We start from the raw sequence: 19,883 nt of genomic DNA on the forward strand, positions 1-19,883 counted from the left end.
GGGTGAAAGGTCAAAGATTTTCATCAGGTCTCCAGAGCAGAAGTTGGATTAGGTGGATATCTGCCTGTAAAGCTATGGCTTGTACTATGACTTGTACTATGAACCCTCCCCCACTCTGGTGTCACATTTGGCACCTTTCAGAGGGGAGCGGTAAGGGGGTGCAGATACCTGTCCAAGACAGGTATTTGCACCCACTTCCGGGCATAGACTCCCGTGGGAGTCACGCCACTTGACCCCCCCCCCCCGCTGTCTCCTGGGAAACACACTGGCCCCAGGAGAGAGCGGGGACCAATGAGGGCGCCCCGCGCTACTCGTGTAGGGAACCGGGCAGTGAAGCTGTCCTGTCAGTTTAGGTGGACGGCCATGTCTTAGTAGGTTTGAAGTTGTGCCATATACTTTTCATTTTCAGATGATAAATTGAACAGTGCTCTGTGAGATGTACAAAGCCCCGATTCCTTCACCGAGGATGGCGGCGGGGGCAGCCGAGAGACGAGCGATTGCTCGGCCTTGGCTACCAACATCGCGGGCACGCTGGACAGATAAGTGTCCATTTTTTAAAAGTAGCAGCAGCTGCAGTATTTGTATCTGTTGGCTTTTTTTTTTTCGGTTGGACCTCCGCTTTTAGCAAATGTTTCATTTCCATAGACTTGTATAGGAGTGCAAACCCCAATTAAAGTGAACATAAGCCTGTGGACACAGACCCTTAGGCCGCGTACAGACGAGCATACATGTACGATGAAACCGGTCCGCTGGACCGTTTTCACCTTACATGTATGCCCGGGGATTTCTGTATGGTGGCTGTACTCACCATCATACAGAAATCCGCGTGTAAACAATACGCGGGGCGTGTCCGCGCTGTCGCCGCGACGATGACGCAGCGACGTGGGCGGCCCTGCCAGTTAAATGCTTCCACGCATGCGTCGAATTCATTCGACGCATGCGAGGGATGGCGGGCGCTCGGACATGTACGGTAGGTTTGTACAGACGACCGAACATGTCCGAGGGGACAGGATTCCAGCGGGCTGTTTTAAAACAAGTCCGGAAATATTTGTCCGCTGGGAAAAGGCCCGGCGGGCAAATGTTTGCTGGAATCCTGTCCGCTCGGGCCTACACACAACCGAACATGTCTGCTGAAACTAGTCCGTGGACCAGTTTCAGCAGACATGTTCGGTCGTCTGTACGGGGCCTTACAGTGTGGTGAAGATTTTCGCCAGGCCACATCAGGAGGGGTTGGTTCAGGGGAAGATTCTAGAACTGGCTAAGGAAGAAAGATTATGATACAATCCTGGCAACATTTTCCGAGAAAATTTTTACTTAGGTCTGAACAATTCACGTTCCTATAGAAATAAAATAGTTATTCAGTTTACCTGGACAAAATAATAGAAAATGGCCAGAGGGATGATGATGGCGGCAAAGATGGGCGTGGCCAAGCAGATGACAAACAACGTGCCGACGACTCCCAGTACGCAGGATACCCAGCTGCGGAACGACATGGGGATGGTCTCATCCACCGTGAAGATATCCTACACATCGATATATTTCATAATGAACATTCAGCATAAATAAGCTTATATAAATCTACAGCAATATCTTAAAGTGGAGTTCCACCCATAAATATAACATTACATCAGTAGTTTTAAAAAAAATGTCATTAGTCCTTTAAGAAAAAATCGTTTTTTTTTTTTAGATGCCTTCAAAGTGTTGTTGCTAGGCAGAATAGTTAATCTTCCCACTTCCTGCACCTAGGTGCTTAAGTGTCAGAGCCTGTACTCACCGAGACTGAGATGCTGAGGGCGGCTCACCTTTGCGACCCTGTGCAGACCACTCCCTGGAGTTGGGACAGAGGAGGGACGGCACAAGGAGGCACCGGTGCCGGGAGCTGGCAGGCAGACTTGGTGCAGCTGACAGAAGCAGGGCAGGTGCAGAAGACTGGAGACAAGCGTTGGTCAGGCAGGAACTGGTAGGTAAGTCTGGTAGGGTCCACAGGAGATGAAGGCAAATCCGAGTCACAGGCCGAGGGTCAAGGGCAGGAGAGTTCAGAGGGAGTCCATGAGAGCAAGCCAAGGTCAAGGGGCAGGAGAAAACAGCAATCCAGGTAACATTAGCCAAAGGGTCAGAGGTTCCAGGTGAGAGGAGAGTCGTCAGGAATTCCGGGTCAAAACAGGCAGGTACGGCAACAGGTAAACACATAGGAGCTGAAGACAAACCAGCAACCTGTTCAGGGAAGGCTGCTGGTTTAAATAGGAGTGTCCGGCCTCTGATTGGCCCCAGGGTTGCCGCATACCTGCACGTGCGTGCTTCCACGCACACGGCGCGCTGCCGTACCGCGCATGCGCGGGAGCTCAATGGAGCCGGGAATGGAGCCCTGACATTAAGCTTCCTAACCTACACCGCACAGACTCCTGGGAATGTAGTGGGTGTAACTTTCCAGGAGTCTGTGCACTCCCCAGTCTCGAAGAATCATGTGACTTGGACAGTACAGGTGCTGAAACCTGATCTGAAACCTATTACACTGCTTGTGCAGCACTGAGCATGTGCGAGATCTGCAAGGCTGAAATCCAGGAAGTCATACAGTCTGGCTTCATGATGCCCACACTTAAGATGGCCCCAGTCAATTTCTATTTTATAAAGTGTCTAAATGCTGTAACAACCTAACAAAACGGACCTTAGTTTACAGACTAACTTTACTAGAAAACATTAAGCTTCTGTATTACAGGGGTATTTAATTATAGTGAAATTGTGGCCGGAACTCCGCTTTAACAGGATTATTTGTGTGGTTCTAACATTTATCTTTCTTGCTGTACCATATTTCCCCATTTAGTTAAATGACTATTATGGCTATTATGACTTTGCAATGCTGAGGTCTTTGAACCAAGTCCCAACTGTTCTTCAGAGCTATGGCTCGGTACCGATCAACACAGAGCACTTCCCATTCATTCACTGTCCAGTGGAGCTGAGACTGCTGAGAAAAGGACTGGGGAATCTCTGTGTTCAGTATCTTTCTCTGTCCCAAAAGTGAGGCATCAGGGATCTATTTAGACCCCTGATATTTCACCAAAGCCCCCCAGCCAGACAATGTGTTCTTTATGTTACAGGTTTCTTTAAAGGAGTTCGGGCTCTTCCCCTTGTATCTTTTTCACCCTCATTTAGATTAACACAATTTTATATATTGCATAGGGCATATAGGACACCTGAATTTTTAACCACTTCATTACTGGCCACTTAAACCCCCTTCGTGGCCAGACTAATTTTCAGCTTTCAGCGCTGACGCATTTTGAATGACAATTGCGCGGTCATACAACACGGTACCCAAATTATATCTTTATCATTTTTTTCCCACAAATCGAGCTTTCTTTTGGTGGTATTTGATCATCTCTGCGATTTTAATTTTTTGCGCTATAAACATAAAAAGACAGAAAATTTGGAAAAAAAACACAATATTTTTTACTTTTTGTTATAATAATATGCCATTTTTTAAAAAAAAAATTAAAATTTCCCTTCGGTTTAGGCCGATACGTATTCTTCTACATATTTTTGTTAAAATTGATATATTGATTGGTTTGCGCAAAAGTAATAGCGCCTACAAAATAGGGGATAGATTTATGATTTTATTTTTATTTTTTATTTTTTTTACTAGTAATGGCGGCGATCTGCAATTTTTTTTTCAGGCCTGCGATATTGCGGCGGATGTATCGGACACTTTTGACACAATTTTAGGACCATTCACATTTATACAGCGATCAGTGCTATAAATATGCACTAATTACTGTATAAATGTGACTGGCAGGGAAGGGGTTAACACTAGGGGGTGAGGAAGGGGTTAAATGTGTATCCTGGGTGTGTTCTAACTGTGTGTGTGGGGGGGGACTGACTGGGGGAGGTGACCGATGCTGTGTCCCTATGTACAAGGGACACAGATCGGTCTCCTCTCTCCCTGACAGGACGTGGAGCTCTGTGTTTACACACAGAGCTCTATGTCCCTGCTGTCACCGATGATCGCGGGTACCTGGCGGACATCGCGGCCGCCAGGCACACGCATCAGCTCCCGAGCGATGCGCCGGGCACGTTGTTTCCACGCTGCGCGCCCCCAGTGGAATGACAACAACAGGACATCCAAAGATGTCCACTCGGCATTTGAGAGCCGCGCTGTGGATGTCTTTCGTCCATAGCGCGGATCCTAAGTGGTTAATATTGGCTTAACAACTAACTTGGCTTGCTCCAGATGTGGTAATCCAGGGTCATTGATACATTTACTATGGCGATGCCCGAAACTCCAGAGGTATTGGGCAGAGGTTGTGGGTACACTTAATGGGATCTTAGATCTGAATCTTTCAGTTGATCCTTTAATGTGTCTACTGGGATATCTTAGTGCCAGGGGCGAACTGACCATTCAGGCATTTGGCCCGAGGGCCCCATGCCACTAGGGGGTCCCTTTAGGGTTCCCAGCCTCAGTAAAACCAGGGACAGTATGTAAAAATCTGTGTTTTTAAAAAAATCCCAAGATTATAGCTGCCCCGCCTCTCCAGTACCTTTTCAGTGTGTGTGTATACTGTGTGTCTGTGTGTATACTGTGTATGTATACTGTATGTGTGTGTGTGTATACTGTGTGGCCCCATAATCTATTGCCTGGGGGCCCCATAATCTCCTATTGCCCGGGAGCCCCATAATATCATATTGCCCGGGGGCCCCATGAGTTGTCAGTCCGCGCCTGCTTAGTGCTTAATCCACCAAGGTGGTTTACTGTTGTAAAAGCGCTTTTTGTATCTCAAAGACAAATTGCCATTGGGTGGACCTTCCCGCACCCTCCGCCTATATCTGATTGGATATTTGATCCGAATAGATCCATTTCCTATGAGAGGCATGTTTTTTTAGGAGGAATCTATCTAAGAGATTTGATACTATCTGGAAACCGTGGCTTGACCATATGGATACAGTGCCAAGTTAGGAGGTACGATTCCCAGAATGTGGATGTATGGGAGGAAGAGGAAGGAAAGGAATAGTTTTTTTTTCTCCTGTGGTGTTATGAATATTTATGAGTTGAGCTCATTGTTATTTTTTTTTCTTTGTTTTTGTGTATATGGGCCAGATTCACAGAAGAGATACGACGGCGTATCTCCTGATACGCCGTCGTATCTCTGTGATCCGCCCGTCCTAACTATGCGCCTGATTCATAGAATCAGTTACGCATAGATAGCCAAAAGATCCGACAGGTGTAATTGACTTACACCGTCGGATCTTAGGATGCAATTCTATGCCGGCCGCTAGGTGGCGATTCCATAGCGTTTTTTTGCGTAAGACGTCCGGGAATACGAAACGCCGTAACGCACGTCACATTTCAAAAAAAACGTCGGGGCGCCGTAATTTCGCGCAATGCACGTCCGGAAATTTCCTAACGGAGCATGCGCAGACCGTTCAGCGCGAGAACGCGTCTAATTTAAATGGTGCCCGCCCCATTTGAATTAGGCGGGCTTGCGCCAAGCGCATTTACGTTACACCGCCGCAAGTTTACAGGTAAGAGCTTTGTGAATCAGGCTCTTACGCTGTAAACCTGCGGCGGTGTAACGTAAATGGGATGCGTTACGCTGCCGTGGAGCAACGTAAATGTATCTGAATCTGGCCCTATGTTCTTGTGATATTGAAAAAAAAAAAAAATGGAAAAATAAAAAAAATGGAAAATAAAATGGAAAACTTTTAAGTAGTTTCTGCACTACTTTGGTCCAGCTTTCATGCTAATTGGAGGCCATAGTCTTCAATGCAAACCCTCGAAGGTTGCATGAAAGTCGCATGGCAAAGTCCCAATGAAAATCGCTGGATTTTTAAGTCGCACATGTGTGAATGGACACTAAACTGAACGTCTCAACTGATTATTGTAAGTTACTGCATGTTTTTACCACTTGCAAAATGTTAACAAGTTAGCTCCATTATCCATTAAATATAAACATGACAATACAAGAACATGGACTGACCTTGGCGAACCTGTTGACAATTCGCCCAGTTGGAGTCGTGTCAAAAAACTGCATAGGAACGTGGAGCATATTGCGGAGGAGCTGTACATGAAGGAGCCGTGATGCGCGCACTGTACCCGCAGCAACCAGAAATGCACCAGCAAACACGAAGATCCCTACAAGGGTCAGACATCACCTCTTTATTATCTGCACAGAATTACTTGTTATCAAAGAGCGGTCTTAAGGCTGACCAACTCCAACCCTTAGAAGAAAACTCCACTTTCAAAAACATTATAAAATTGCTACACAAGTATTATTTTAACCACTTAAGACCCGGACCAAAATGCAGGTAAAGGACCAGGCCCCTTTTTGCGATTCGGGACTGCGTCGCTTTAACTGACAATTGCGCGGTCGTGCGACATGGCTCCCAAAACAAAATTAGCGTCCTTTTTTCCCACAAATTGAGCTTTCTTTTGGTGGTATTTGAGCACCTCTGCGTTTTTTATTTTTTGTGTTATAAACAAAAATAGAGCGACAATTTTGAAAAAAATGCAATATTTTTTACTTTTTGCTATAATAAATATCCCCCAAAAATATTTTAAAAAACGTTTTTTTCCCCTCAGTTTAGGCCGATACGTATTCTTTTACATATTTTTGGTAAAAAAAAAAAATCGCAATAAGCGTTTATCGGTTAGTTTGCGCAAAATTTATAGCGTTTACAAAATAGGGGATAGTTTTATTGCATTTTTATAAATTTTATTTTTTTTACTACTAATGGCGGCGATCAGCGATTTTTTTCGTGACTGCGACATTATGGCGGACACTTCGCACAATTTTGACACATTTTTGGGACCATTGTCATTTTCACAGCAAAAAATGCATTTAAAATGCATTGTTTATTGTGGAAATGACAGTTGCCGTTTGGGAGTTAACCACAAGGGGGCGCTGAAGAGGTTATGTTTCACCTAGTGTGTGTTTACAACTGTAGGGGGGTGTGGCTGTAGGAGTGATGTCATCGATTGTGTCTCCCTATAAAGGGGATGACACGATCGATGCAGCCACCACAGTGAAGCACAGGGAAGCTGTGTTTACACGTGGCTCTCCCCGTTCTTCAGTTCCGGGGACCGATCGCGGGACCCCAGCGGCGATTGGGTCCGCGGGTCCCACAGCTTCGGACCGGGTCGCAGAGCCCGCGACCCACGGCTGGTAGATGGACAGGACGTGCCAGTACGTCCATCTGCCCAGCCGTGCCATTCTGCCGACGTATATGTACAGGCGGCGGTCCTTAAGTGGTTAAAACGTCCCTGGTTACTCCTCATCTAAATGGATGCAGACTCTGTGTTTTTTTTTAATGCATTTAGATGTGCCCCACCAACCCAAACATTGCCTGTGATTGAGCTGTGCTGGATGTTCACTTCAATGGCTCTCCAATCATTACCATGAATGCAGCACCCACCATTGCCAGGAATGCAGCACCCACCATTGCCAGGAATGCAGCACCCACCATTGCCATTTATGCAGACTCACCATTGCCATCAGTGCAGCCTGATTGATGCCCATCCATCTGCAGCCTTGGAGGGGACAGGGAGGGGGGGCGGGATGAGCCCCGAAAGATTACATACAGGAGAAACTCCTGTTTACATGACGACCTCTTTAATAAAAATTCCCGCCTCCTTTGATGGACAGAACAGTCGTCCAATGGCAGTGCAGGAGACGGGACTTCCTATTACAGAGGCCGCATGTAAACCGGAAATTCTCCCCCTATATGTACGGCACTCGTCCCACCTCCTCCCTGTCCCCTCCAAGCCAGTCAGCATATATATCTTTTGTGGCCCCGGGAGATCGTTGGGGGCCACAAAAGATATATATGTCCAAATAACCAGGTGGGCTGCTCAAAACTCGAACGGACTTTGGACATGCCTGATGTAGACTATAGCTTAGTCTACATGTTACAGCACAAAAAAGGTGTTTAGTAACACAGAAGCATGTGACAAGCAGCTGCAGACCTGCCATCGGACACTAAAAATCGGCTAAATAAATAGCCTACACTGGAGATATCTTGATGATTGAATAATGTATGTAAACCATTTTCTTGGATTACCTTGTGCTACTCCTAAGGCCCCGAACACGCCAACCCTCATGTCTCTCTGTGAAGACGAGTAGGTCTGGTTGAAATAGGTAACCGCATCTTTAGTCCAGTCACTCAGCCAAATGTTCTGTCCAACAAAAGCTACGTTCTGTAAGATGTAGGCGACTAAGATCCAGATTGTGTACCCCCATCCTACGGCACGCATGTACTTTCCGTACACCGAGAATTTCACCTGGAAGTTATGTAAAAGTGGATTTAATAGTATTCATTTGAAGAATAAATATTTGAATGATTCACTTGAACTAAGGACACAACTTTTTTTTAGTTTTGGACAGAATGGAAAGGGATTGGAACACATGTCCCCGTTAGGGAGATTCACCCTCTCTATTTGTCCTGTTTTCTATTATCATTAAAAGTGAAAGTAAAAAAAAAACACAAATTTTGGGTTGTCCCCAGAAAAGTAATAGAGGAGAAGTCTTCCAATAGGGACACTAGTTATGGCGACAAAGAGGGATTCCCTCACTTTGGAAAGATTTACTCTCACATCCTGTTTTGGCTATAGAACAGGGAGTGGAGGGACATCTAACGGGGTAAACTCCTAACGGGGTAATAATAATTATAATTACTCAATCCAAAATTTAAAAAAGTTTTGTCTTTAGTTCTACTTTAGAGTAGCCTCAGACAGGCCTGTCGCTACAGGACAGGCACAACAAACAATTGCTTGGGGCCCCCAACTTCCCCCTCCCAGGATGTAGCGTGGCCGAGCTCCTCTTCCTTCCACCTGGAGTCCTGTCAGTCCAGCCGGGTACCACGCGTGGTACAGGAGATTCAGTTTCCTGTTCCCGGCCGGACTGACAGGAAGTGCACACTGAGTGCTCACTTCCTTTCAGTCCGGCTGGGAAGACAGGAAACTGAATCTCCTGTACCACGCGCGGTATCCGGCCCAGCCCGGGCACTATCTGATAGGAGGCAGGGGGAAGAGGAGCTCGGCCACGCTACAGCGGCAGCCTACATGGAAAAAGGGGAGGTAAGAATAGAAAAGAAAATTGTGTAGAGTTAACGTAGGCTTTGCATGTGGGGGGGGGTGCTTGGGGGCCCCCAAAGTCCTTCAAACGGCCCTGGCCTCAGACTCTGCAGTTTAGCCTGGCAATGAGGGGTAGGCTGAGGCGATAAAGTCAGAATGAGCTAAGCTGCCCGATATAAAAAGCAGGTCCCATGGTGCTACAATTTTGGGTCAAATGACCATAAGAAGGTACCCACATGACCCACATGCTCATGACCCACAGCAGCACCAGATGTTTGGACACCTATTTGCAGTAATTCTTTCACAGACCTAGGGAATTCAAACTGCAAAGATGAAAAATGCATCAACCGATGTTATCGTCAGTGAAAATGTAAATTTTAAACAATCTGAGAGATATGGATTAAAAAAATATTATGCCAGTTGCGACTTCTGGAAAAGTCACGTTTGGCCTTCATCTCTTCCTGGCACCCCATTTCTCACCGTATTGATAAGCAGCCCTACTGTCCAATAGGATGACAATGGAGGTGGGAGAGACAAGACCAAGCTAAACTTAGTGAAAATGTATGTAAATCTTGCCTATCTCTGATTCTACTGATTGTTTAATACAGGGCCGTCTTTAATATGGTTTGGGCCCTGGGCAAACATTTTTTTGGGCCCCCCTCCAGCTTATTTTGGGCCTGGCTGGTTCACATGTATGTGTTTTGGCGGCCCTCATTTGTGCAGGCACAGCAGCCCATTGATTTGAATGGGCTGCCATGCCTTTGTATATATAAAAAATAAAAGAAATAAAGGAATATATAAAAAAAGTTTTTTTTTTATAAAAAAAAGGGGGGGTTGTCATCCAGGGGGCCTGGGGACCTCCAGACCTCTAAAAAAAAAATTGGCCCTTTTAATAAAAAATAAAATAAAAATATATTAAAAAAAAAATAAAAAATTATTTAAAAATAAATAAATAAAGGGGGGTTGCCATCTGGGGCCCTGGGGGCCTCCGGGCCCCTGGGGACCCTAAAAAAAAATGGCCCTTTAATAAAAAATAAAAATATATTAAAAAAATATATATTTTTTTCATTTAAAAATAAATAAAAAAAGGGGGGTTGCCATCTGGGGCCCTGGGGGCCTCCGGACCCCTAAAATAAAAAAATAAAAAATTCATATTTTTTTTTTCAAAGGCGGTTGCTTTGGGCCCCCAACAGTGACAGGACCCTGGGCAGCTGCCCCTGTTTGTCCTATGGTAAAGACGGCCCTGGTTTAATATGAGGTTTTCACTGAAGATCCCTCCAGTTGTTCATTGGTTGATCATATGAGCAGTCTGTTCAGCTCTGTGGCAAGTATATCTGCAAGTGAACAAAATACATATACAGTACCAATATGCCACCTTCATTACAGCTACTCAGTATTCAATAGTCAATCATCTCCAGCCTTGGGGAAGTCCCCTTAAAGCGGAGGTTCACCCATAGCGCACACTTTTTAGCCTTAGATTCCTGCTCGTTTTGTCTAGGGGAATCGGCTATTGGTTTTAAAATATGATCCGTACTTACGGTTTACGAGATGCATCCTCTCCGTCGCTTCTGGGTATGGGCTGCGGGAATGGGCGTTCCTTCTTGATTGACAGTCTTCCGAGAGGCTTCCGACGCTCGCATCCATCGCGTCACAATTTTCCGAAAGAAGCCGAACGTCGGTGCGCAGGCGCAGTATAGAGCCGCACCGACGTTCGGCTTCTTTCGGCTACGAGTGACGCGATGGATGCGACCGTCGGAAGCCTCTCGGAAGACTGTCAATCAAGAAGGAACGCCCGCTCCCGAAGACCCATACCCGGAAGCGACGGAAGAAGATGCGTCTCGAAAACGGGTAAGTACGGAACATATTTTAAAACCAATAGCCGATTCCCCTAGACAAAACAAGCATGAAGCTAAGGGGAAAATAGAAACAAAAACCGAATTGGGTGAACTCCCGCTTTAACTAGACAATTATTGGCACAACACAGCCTTTCTCAACCAGTGTTCCTCCAGAGTTTGCTTTGGGTACCTTGAGCAAGAAGTAATTTCCTCCTCCTAGATATGATCCCACTGAAAATAATGATATTTTTAGCCATCTGTTATGCCGCGTACACACGATCATTTTTCGGCATGAAAAAAAAGACGTTTTTAAAAAATGTCATTTAAAATGATGGTGTGTGGGCTTCACATCATTTTTCGGGTTCTGAAAAACCCTGCTGCATTTTTTAACGACGTTTAGAATTATGTTGTTTTTCGGGTTGTAAAAAATGATCGTGTGTGGGCTAAAACGATGTTAAAAACCCGTGCATGCTCAGAAGCAAGTTATGAGACGGGAGCGCTCGTTCTGGTAAAACTACCATTCGTAATGGAGTAAGCACATTCATCACGCTGTAACAGACAGAAAGGCGCGAATCGTCTTTTACTAACAAGAAATCAGCTAAAGCAGCCCCAAGGGTGGCGTCATCCACATGGAACTTCCCCTTTATAGTGCCGTTGTACGTGTTGTACGTCACTGCGCTTTGCTAGAGCATTTTTTTAAAACGATGGTGTGTGGGCAACGTCGTTTTAATGATGATGTTGGATACTTAACATACTTAACATTGGCTGCGCCTCATATAGCAGGGGTAACTTTACGCCGGAAAAAGCCTTACGTAAACGGCGTATCTGTACTGCGACGGCCGGGCGTACGTTCGTGAATAGGCGTATCTAGCTGATTTACATATTCTAGGCGTAAATCAGAGTACACGCCCCTAGCGGCCAGCGTAAATATGCAGTTAAGATACGACGGCGTAGGAGACTTACGCCGGACGTATCTTAGCAACATTTAAGCATATCTCAGTTTGAGCATACGCTTAAAGTTGCGACGGCGTGGATTCGGACTTACGAGGCGTATCTACTGATACGCCCGTCGTAAGTCTTTCTGAATCCGGGCCTTAGTTTCGTTATAAAATGCATTCGTCCGAAAATCCGAATTAAGGATGAATCTGTCAATTGAAGGCTTATGGTGTCTGTCGAATGTTCTAAGAAAATTCGACATACATTTCCGGTCGAATGTTCCGCCTACAAGCTATAGAAGAATTCTAATGTTGTATGACTAGTAATAATTATATTTATTAACTATTATTACTAGTCAACCAACATTCAAATTCTTCTATAGCCTATGGGCCGAGCATTTGACTGGAAATGTATGATTGCGGCGTCGTACAGTTTAGCTGCTCTGTCAAATCTTCTTAGAACTTTCGACAGACACCATAAGCCTTCAATGACAGATTCGATGTTTGTATGTTTTTCTCTGCTTTGTCGAATCTTCGTCGTTCATGACGAATGGTCTACCCCAACACTGTCTCTATAATGTCAAATCTTTTCTCTCTATATCGAATCTTTCCTCTCTATGTAGAATAATCTTGGACTAATAGAGTTAAGGTTAGGCACATTCGACCGCAGGTTCGATAGACACAGATCGCTATTGTCAGCGTCATGTCGAATCTCCTATCTATATCGAACTGTTGTAGCAACGAAAATGAAAATAACTCATTTTTTTTATGTCGGATCTTTCGGATTTTGGATTCTGCGCGTTCGTTTTTTCGTTTGTTAAAACGATAACGAAAATACCCGAAATTCGGACGAAAATGCATTCAGACGAAAACGAATGCACATGTCTACTTTCCTGTGGCTATTACACTAATGTGCAGTGACCTGTAGATATAGTAATTATTAGCAGGGATTCCCCATGACCAGAACATTTTTTCAAGAGTTCTTCCATGGTATAAAGGTTGAGAAAGGCTGGCACAATAAGTCATTCCTTTTGTGGCATCTTTTCAGCTTCAATGATAATTTATGTAGGATGTACAGATTGAGGCATTTCCTACCTTCCCAGTCTCTACCGTCTCCTTCTCAATCAGCTGTTGTCCTTTAGCCATTTTCTTCACCTCCTCCTCCTTTATTGACTTCTTCAAAGATCTCCTTAATGTGCCATTCATACTGAGAGGGAAACACTCATGTCAGGAATTCTGTATCCTATCTTACATAATACTTTTCCAAAATCACATAGATAGTATTAAAGCCATTTTTAGAAACTGCCACCCTTCATTAAAGTATTTATTAAAGCTTCTCAATGTCAATGTACGTTGGTTCAAAAATATTTTATAAGCTGTCTGTTATTCTGGACAATGTTTCTCTGGGCTCTGTATTGCCAAATTCCGTGACCACTAAATAAAGAATTAAAAAAATATATATATTTTATAAGAAGCATCATTCATCGGCACAGACAGCTGCCACCTAATGGCTGTAGGCACCTTTATTTTGATACCAAAGGACTTATCTAATAAAGAATGCTAGTTGGTGGGTGTGGTAATCTATTGCAATAAATAAGAATTTTCTCTGCAAAGTCCAACCAGGAAAGATGATTTCACTTGGGTTGCTAACAGTTTCTTCATTTAAAGTAGAACTAGAGAGGAAAAAATGTCATTTTGGATAGAGTAAGGGAGGGTTATAACCCTCTAAAAGAGAAGTATGGGAGTTTTTTGGGGGAATCATACTTACCTAGGTGGATGCAGCATCGGGCCGATGCTGCATCTGTCCCCCACTGGCTCTAAGACAGAGCCGAGCGATCAAACACCACCAATCGCTCGGTTCTCAGAGCTCCCTGAGCAGAGAGCTGTTGACTGTCCGTCACCGACACTCTGCTCTGCCCTCCATGCTCACTGAAGTGTTGGGCTGTGAAGTGTTGGGAGCGGCCGTCTCAGACTCTCAGCAGATCCCTGAGAGGCTGAGCTGAGTGGCGGTCCAGGCATGTGTGTGGATCCCGACCATATGGTCACTATCTTGAATACTGGAATAGCTCTGTGATGTCAGCCGACAGAGGGCTTCAGCCCGCTGTCCACTGAAAACAGGTCACAGGAGTGCAGAACGAACTGCACTGTATTTTTTACATCTTTGCCCTAGTGGGGGTCCCATAGCCAAACAGGAAGTAAGAGGAAATACCTGCAAATTACATTTCTTTTGGACCCCCAGGTCACTAGTGTCCCCCATTGGAAGATGTCCTCTCTATTACTTTCCTGGGGACAACCCAATATTTGGGATGTCCTTTTACTTTCATCGATAATGGTAAGCAGGACCAATGGAGTGGGTGAATCTCCCTAATGGGGACACAGACAGCAATCCAAAACTAGAAAAAGATTTTGCCTTTAGTTATACTTTAAGAACAGCACATAAGGCCACATAACTTACAGGGTTGGGGGAAGTTCTTCATACTACTTATACAAGACAAATATAATTCCATAAATGAAATGAAGGCAAATAATATAACCTTGTGACACAGTAGCTAGGTCCAGTATCATGTCATTCTCACCTGCCCAGTCTCTTCTTGTGTAGACTGTTTTCTCGCTTTAGTGTTACACTCACAATGTCCTCCGTCACCTTCATAGCTTCTACTATTGGATCCTCGCTGTCATCATTCTCATCCACAGCCAGCAATACTAGAAGACAAGCAAGGGCAACTATGAGGATCACAGCAGACTGTATCAGCTTTCACCCAAACACTACTTGTTTATATAGACCCACCCAGGGGTGGACTGACAACTCATGGGGCCCCCGGGCAATAGAAGATTGTGGGGCCCCCAGGCTTACAGATGTCCACCACGCCAGGAGGCAGTGCAGAGGCAGGGCAGCTAAAATCTTAGGATTTTCACATCAAAAGCATGTTGGTTTCAGACATATCAGGGACAGATGTAAAAAAAAAACACAGATTTTTACATACTGTCCCTGGTTTTATTGAGCCTGGCAACAGGGCCAGATTAAGAACATCATGGGCCTGGTGCTGAGGATTTTGGTGGGGCCTTTTAGGCTGCATTCACACCTCCGCGACAAGTAACGCCGCGTACGCGGCGTATTTTTTCGCGAATAGTGTAACTTTTTTTTACAAATCCTTCCTATTGCTTTGTATGGCCGAACGCCAATGCTGCCTGAAAAAAAGGGTCCGGGACTTTTTTTCATGCCGCAGGTGTACGGCGTCTATGAGATGTGAACCATCTCATAGACAGCAATGGGAATTCTCCCCTCCAGCGGCACGAGCGGCCGGCGTCAGGCGTTTTGTCGCGGAGGTGTGAATGGGGTGTAATAAATAATAAATAAATGCGTGGGAATGACATGAACGCAGCCCAGCCAAGGCAAGTGACCAAAGGCACAGAACCCAGAAGGAAGACCGGGTGAAGATGGAAGTGTCCGGGCCCCGCCTGATTCATCGCAGCACTGGAGGGCTCAGTCTGAAAATTGAAGTGTACACTAATGTGCTAATATGCTGTGCATACTTGTACATTGTGGCATAACCTACCCCAGGGCCTCTAAAAAGTAGTAATGTCAGGAAAGTTTACTACCGCTTTATTATCACAGGATCCCAGGAGCCTCTCATGGGGCCCCCTACTGACCCGGTGGACGGTGGCCCTTGGGCAGTGCCTAAGTGCACAGTTGCCAACATTTAAAAAATATTTTCAGGGCCACTTTTTTATATAAGTGCTATATTTAGAGTAGCTGAGATCCCCGATGTTCCTCTATACATCACAGTAGTAATCACAAAATTAAAGGAGTACTAATAATGGGGCAGAACAAATATGAGAACTGAGATTTCCTTTAGTTGAACTAACAAAAGTGTGTTCATTCTAGAGCTGGTAACATTGAGGATATTCAGTATAATTTTAAAGAACTGTTTTTGTGGGTAAGCGACATAGGGGAGGAGTATGGACGGTATATAAGTGGGAAGTATGTGCAGGTGAGGGAGAGGAATGTGGAGGGTCTAACAGTGGGCACTATGTACAGGAGAGAAGTACAAAGGGTACGGAAAAAAGCACTATGTACAGGAGAGGAGTGTGAAGGGTATGACAATGGGCAGTATGTACAGGAAGAGTGAGGGGGTATGACAGAGGGTAGTACGTACCAGAGAGAAGTGTGGAGGGTATGATGGGGCAGTATGTACAGGAGAGGAGTGTGGAGGGTATGACAGTGGGCAGTATGTACAGGAGAGGAATGTAGACGGTATGATAGTGGGCTCTATGTATAGGAGAGGAGTGTGGAGGGTATGACAGTGAGCAGTATGTACAGGAGAGGAGTGTGGAGGGTGCGACAGTGGGCACTAAGTACAGGAGAGAAGTGTATGACAGCAGGCACTATGTACAGGAGAGGAGTGTGAAGGGTATGACAGTGGGCGCTATGTATAGGAGAGGAGTGTGGAGGGTATGACAGTGGGCACTATGTACAGGAGAGGAGTGTGTAGGGTATGACAGTGGGTACTATGTATAGGAGAGAAGTGTGGAGAGTATGACAGTGGGCACTATGTACAGGAGAGGAGTGTGGAGAGTATGACAGTGAGCACTATGTACAGGAGTGGAAGGATATTTAGGGACTGAGTAGTGGTTAAGCGGGTCATACATGGATTGAAATTAAGCCAATTATGCAGAGACCAGCCATAGTCAATCTATGTATGGGCTAGCTAGCTGGTTTTATACAAGTCAATCTATTAATCAACTTGAGTACAACCAGCCTGTTTTTTTTTTTTCTTAAAACAATCAGTGCTGCCAGCTAAAGTTAGCAACACTGATCATTGTACGCACTGGCAGAACACAATAACACTGCAGGAGTGATTCCCCCATCCACAGGTCAGCAGGTGAGAGGGTGTGTGGGGACAGGCTGGGGAGAGATACTAGTCAGTGGCTGGGTAGGCACTGGTAGTATCAGAGCCAGATACACACAGGTTACATACGCCACGATCGTTAGAGCGAGAACAATAATTCTAGTACTAGACCTCCTCTGTAACTCTAAACATGTAACCTAAAAAAAATTTAAAGCATCGCTTAGAATATCAAAAAAAATTGTGCTAACTTAACTAACTAACTGTTTTTTTAATGAATGAAACATTTTTTTCCAAAAAAACATGTTTGAAAAATTGCTGTGCAAATACCGTGCTAGAGCTGCACAATTAATCGTTAAAAAAATTGTGATCTCGATTCAACCCCCCTGACGATCTCCAATGCAGAGTTTGCTGATTCTTTCATATAACAAGTGGAAAGACTTTCAGCTGTCAAAAGAAAATATCTGGGCAGTCTGCCAAGTTTTTAACAGGAAACATTGAGCCAAATCCTCAAAAGAGATACGACGGAGTAACTGCTGGTCCTAACTATGGAACTGATCCACAGAATCAGTTTCCCATAGTTAGGACGAAGATCCGACATGTGTAATTGAATTACACTGCCGGATCTTAGGATGCAGTACCGCATCCGCCGCTGGGGGCATTTCGCGTCTAAATGCCGCCTCGGGTATGCAAATTAGGACTTACGGAGATCCACAAAGCTTTTCAGCTTCGTTTTTTCTCCGTAAGTTTTAGTTTGCAAACGCAAAATTAGGGCTGCTTTTACAAGGTGTAAACTGTTTACACCTTGTAAAAACAGACCTTTCTTGCTCGCGACGCGATTTTTTTTAAATTTCAATTTTTTTTTTTGGCGCCGTATCTTTTTTTTTACCCGACGCAACTTTATTGTCCCGTCGCAATCCACAAAGCCCGACGTAATGTAATTTTGCGCTATGCACGTCCGGAAAATGACGTCATGAGCATGCGCAGTACGGCCGGCGCGGGAGCGCGCCTCATTTAAATGGTAATCGCCCCCTGGAGAAGAGGAACGCCTTGCGCCGGCCCGATTTAAGTTACACCGCTCAAAATTTCTAGGTAAGTGCTTTGTGGATTGGGCACTTAGTTAGAGATTTTGCGGCGGTGTAACTTAAATGGAAAAAGTTACGTTGCGCCAGTTTTTTGAGGATTAGGCCCATTGTAACTGACACTTCCTTCTTAGATCACTTCTGTGTGTAAAGAACAAATCTGGGCAGTCTGCGAAGTTTGTAAACAAAATGAAACATTGTAACTAAATTTAACCACTTAAAGTCCAACACTTGTTTCTTAAGTTAGAAAGCAATATTATTTGCTAGAAAATTACTTGGAACCGCCAAACATTATATATATTTTAGCAGAGACTCTAGGGAATACAATGGCTATTGCTGCAATATGTTATGTCACACTGCATTTTCCCACTTCAATGAATAATAAAAACCATAAAAACAAAACAGTGAAGTTAGCCCATTTTTTATTTTATTTTTTATGTGAAAGATGATGTTACGCCGCAACAATCGTGAGAGAATCGTGATCTATCTTCTAAGCAAAAAAAATGCAATTCTCATTTTAGCCAGAATCGTGCCGCTCTGTACCCTGCAACATAAAAAGTGCAAAGACCACCATAGAGTAATTTTCTAGCAAAAAACAAATGATGATTTTTTACATGTAGGAAAGAAGTGTCAGAATTGGCCTGGGTGGCAAGGGGTTAATTACCATGAGTAATATACAAATAATTATTATAAGCCCTGTGATCCTATCAGTCTGCTGCAGTGTGTCAGCTTGTATTTATATTGGCCGCTCTGAATGTAGCTTCTGACAGGCTGTGCAAGCAGGCCCGTATCTCCGGAACCATAAATGATAGCCGTCCCATATTTTAACCAGTTGTGGGGTAGCTCTTCCCATGCCTACCCCCAAATGTGGGGTTTCTGTGACCTCTGGTCATCGAGCTACAACCCCCCAAATTCGATCTTAGAAAAAAAAAAAAAAAATTGGCAAATGGGCCTATCTTGAGAAAGGGGCCTGGAGCTGCAGCTCCATCAGCCCCATTGTTAATCCGGCCCTGCCTGGCAACCCTGATGGGGCCTCCTAGTGGCATGGGGCCCTCGGGCAGTGCCAGAGAACCCCAATGGTCAGTCCGCCACTGGACCCACCTTACCAGATGGCAAGACCACCTATGACGGATGGTCAAAGCATGCTCTTAATATGATCAATGCTGGGGAATCACTAGGTCTCAAAAGGATCTTCAATATATCGCTCAAAAGGCATCCAGCGAAAAGTCAGAGATAGGTAGTAGGTAAGTAAACCAGGACCCGGAAGTGGATGGGTGTGCAGCACGAGGAGAAAGTTAGAATGTTCGTTTGCTTCTTGCCCCCTGGTGGCTATTGAGGGTAATGTTTGTAGCTACTGGCCGTATGAGAGCATTTCTGTATTTACATTTTGATTATTGTGATTTTATGTTATGTTATAAACTGTTCATTTAAATTTATGTTTCTCATATATATTTAATAGATCTATATGCTCCTGAAGAAGCGTACTTCTATGCGTAACATGTAGAGCAAATTTCTTGTATTTGCATTCACACCCTGATTCAACTATTCCACGTTTACACCCCCATTTGGTTACCGTCATTGGAATTTCAACCATTGTACCACTGGGTTTATTAATAGAATTGTTTATTTTGGAAGTGTTATCAGAACTTGTGTGTGGGTCATTTAACAACACTACTAAAAATGTTATATATATCTATGTAGAATCTTTTTAATATTTTTCTATAATAAAAAAACTTAATTATTTTACATGGTTTCCCCGTGTGCCTTTAAAGTCCACTCTCGTATGCCCTGTACACACGATCCGTTTTTCCGAATGTGATAAACTTCCGACGGAATTCCGTTGAAGGTGTACACACTGTCATGCCAAATTCCGACCCCCCAAAACGCGGTATGGTACAACACTACGACGAGCCGAGAAAAATGAAGTTCAATGCTTCCGAGCATGCGTCTACTTGATTCTGAGCATGCATGTTTTTTTTCTCCGTCGGAGTTCCACACAGATGATTGGAATCTCTGATAGGATTTTTTTCCATCGGAAAAAAAAATAGAACATGTTCTCTTTCTAAACTCCGACAGAAAAATATCCGATGGGGCCCATACACGGTCGGAATATCCGATGAAAAAAT

The 19,883-nt window shown here is 44.5% G+C and overlaps 1 protein-coding gene across 1 annotated transcript in view; it reads right to left on the reverse strand.

The window, feature by feature from the left end:
* The window catches only part of ABCC2 (ATP binding cassette subfamily C member 2), a 99,648-nt gene that overhangs the window by 20,980 nt on the left and 58,785 nt on the right, over window positions 1-19,883 (reverse strand). The window contains exons 20-24 of the mRNA XM_040361459.1: window positions 14,405-14,531; window positions 12,924-13,035; window positions 8,047-8,266; window positions 5,967-6,121; window positions 1,368-1,523 (exon numbers count right to left, since the gene is read on the reverse strand). Of these exons, the coding sequence (XP_040217393.1) occupies window positions 1,368-1,523; window positions 5,967-6,121; window positions 8,047-8,266; window positions 12,924-13,035; window positions 14,405-14,531 (770 nt within the window). The remainder of the gene's footprint in view (window positions 1-1,367; window positions 1,524-5,966; window positions 6,122-8,046; window positions 8,267-12,923; window positions 13,036-14,404; window positions 14,532-19,883) is intronic.

Source organism: Rana temporaria, chromosome 8, assembly GCF_905171775.1.
Source record: "Rana temporaria chromosome 8, aRanTem1.1, whole genome shotgun sequence".
NCBI lineage: Eukaryota > Metazoa > Chordata > Amphibia > Anura > Ranidae > Rana > Rana temporaria.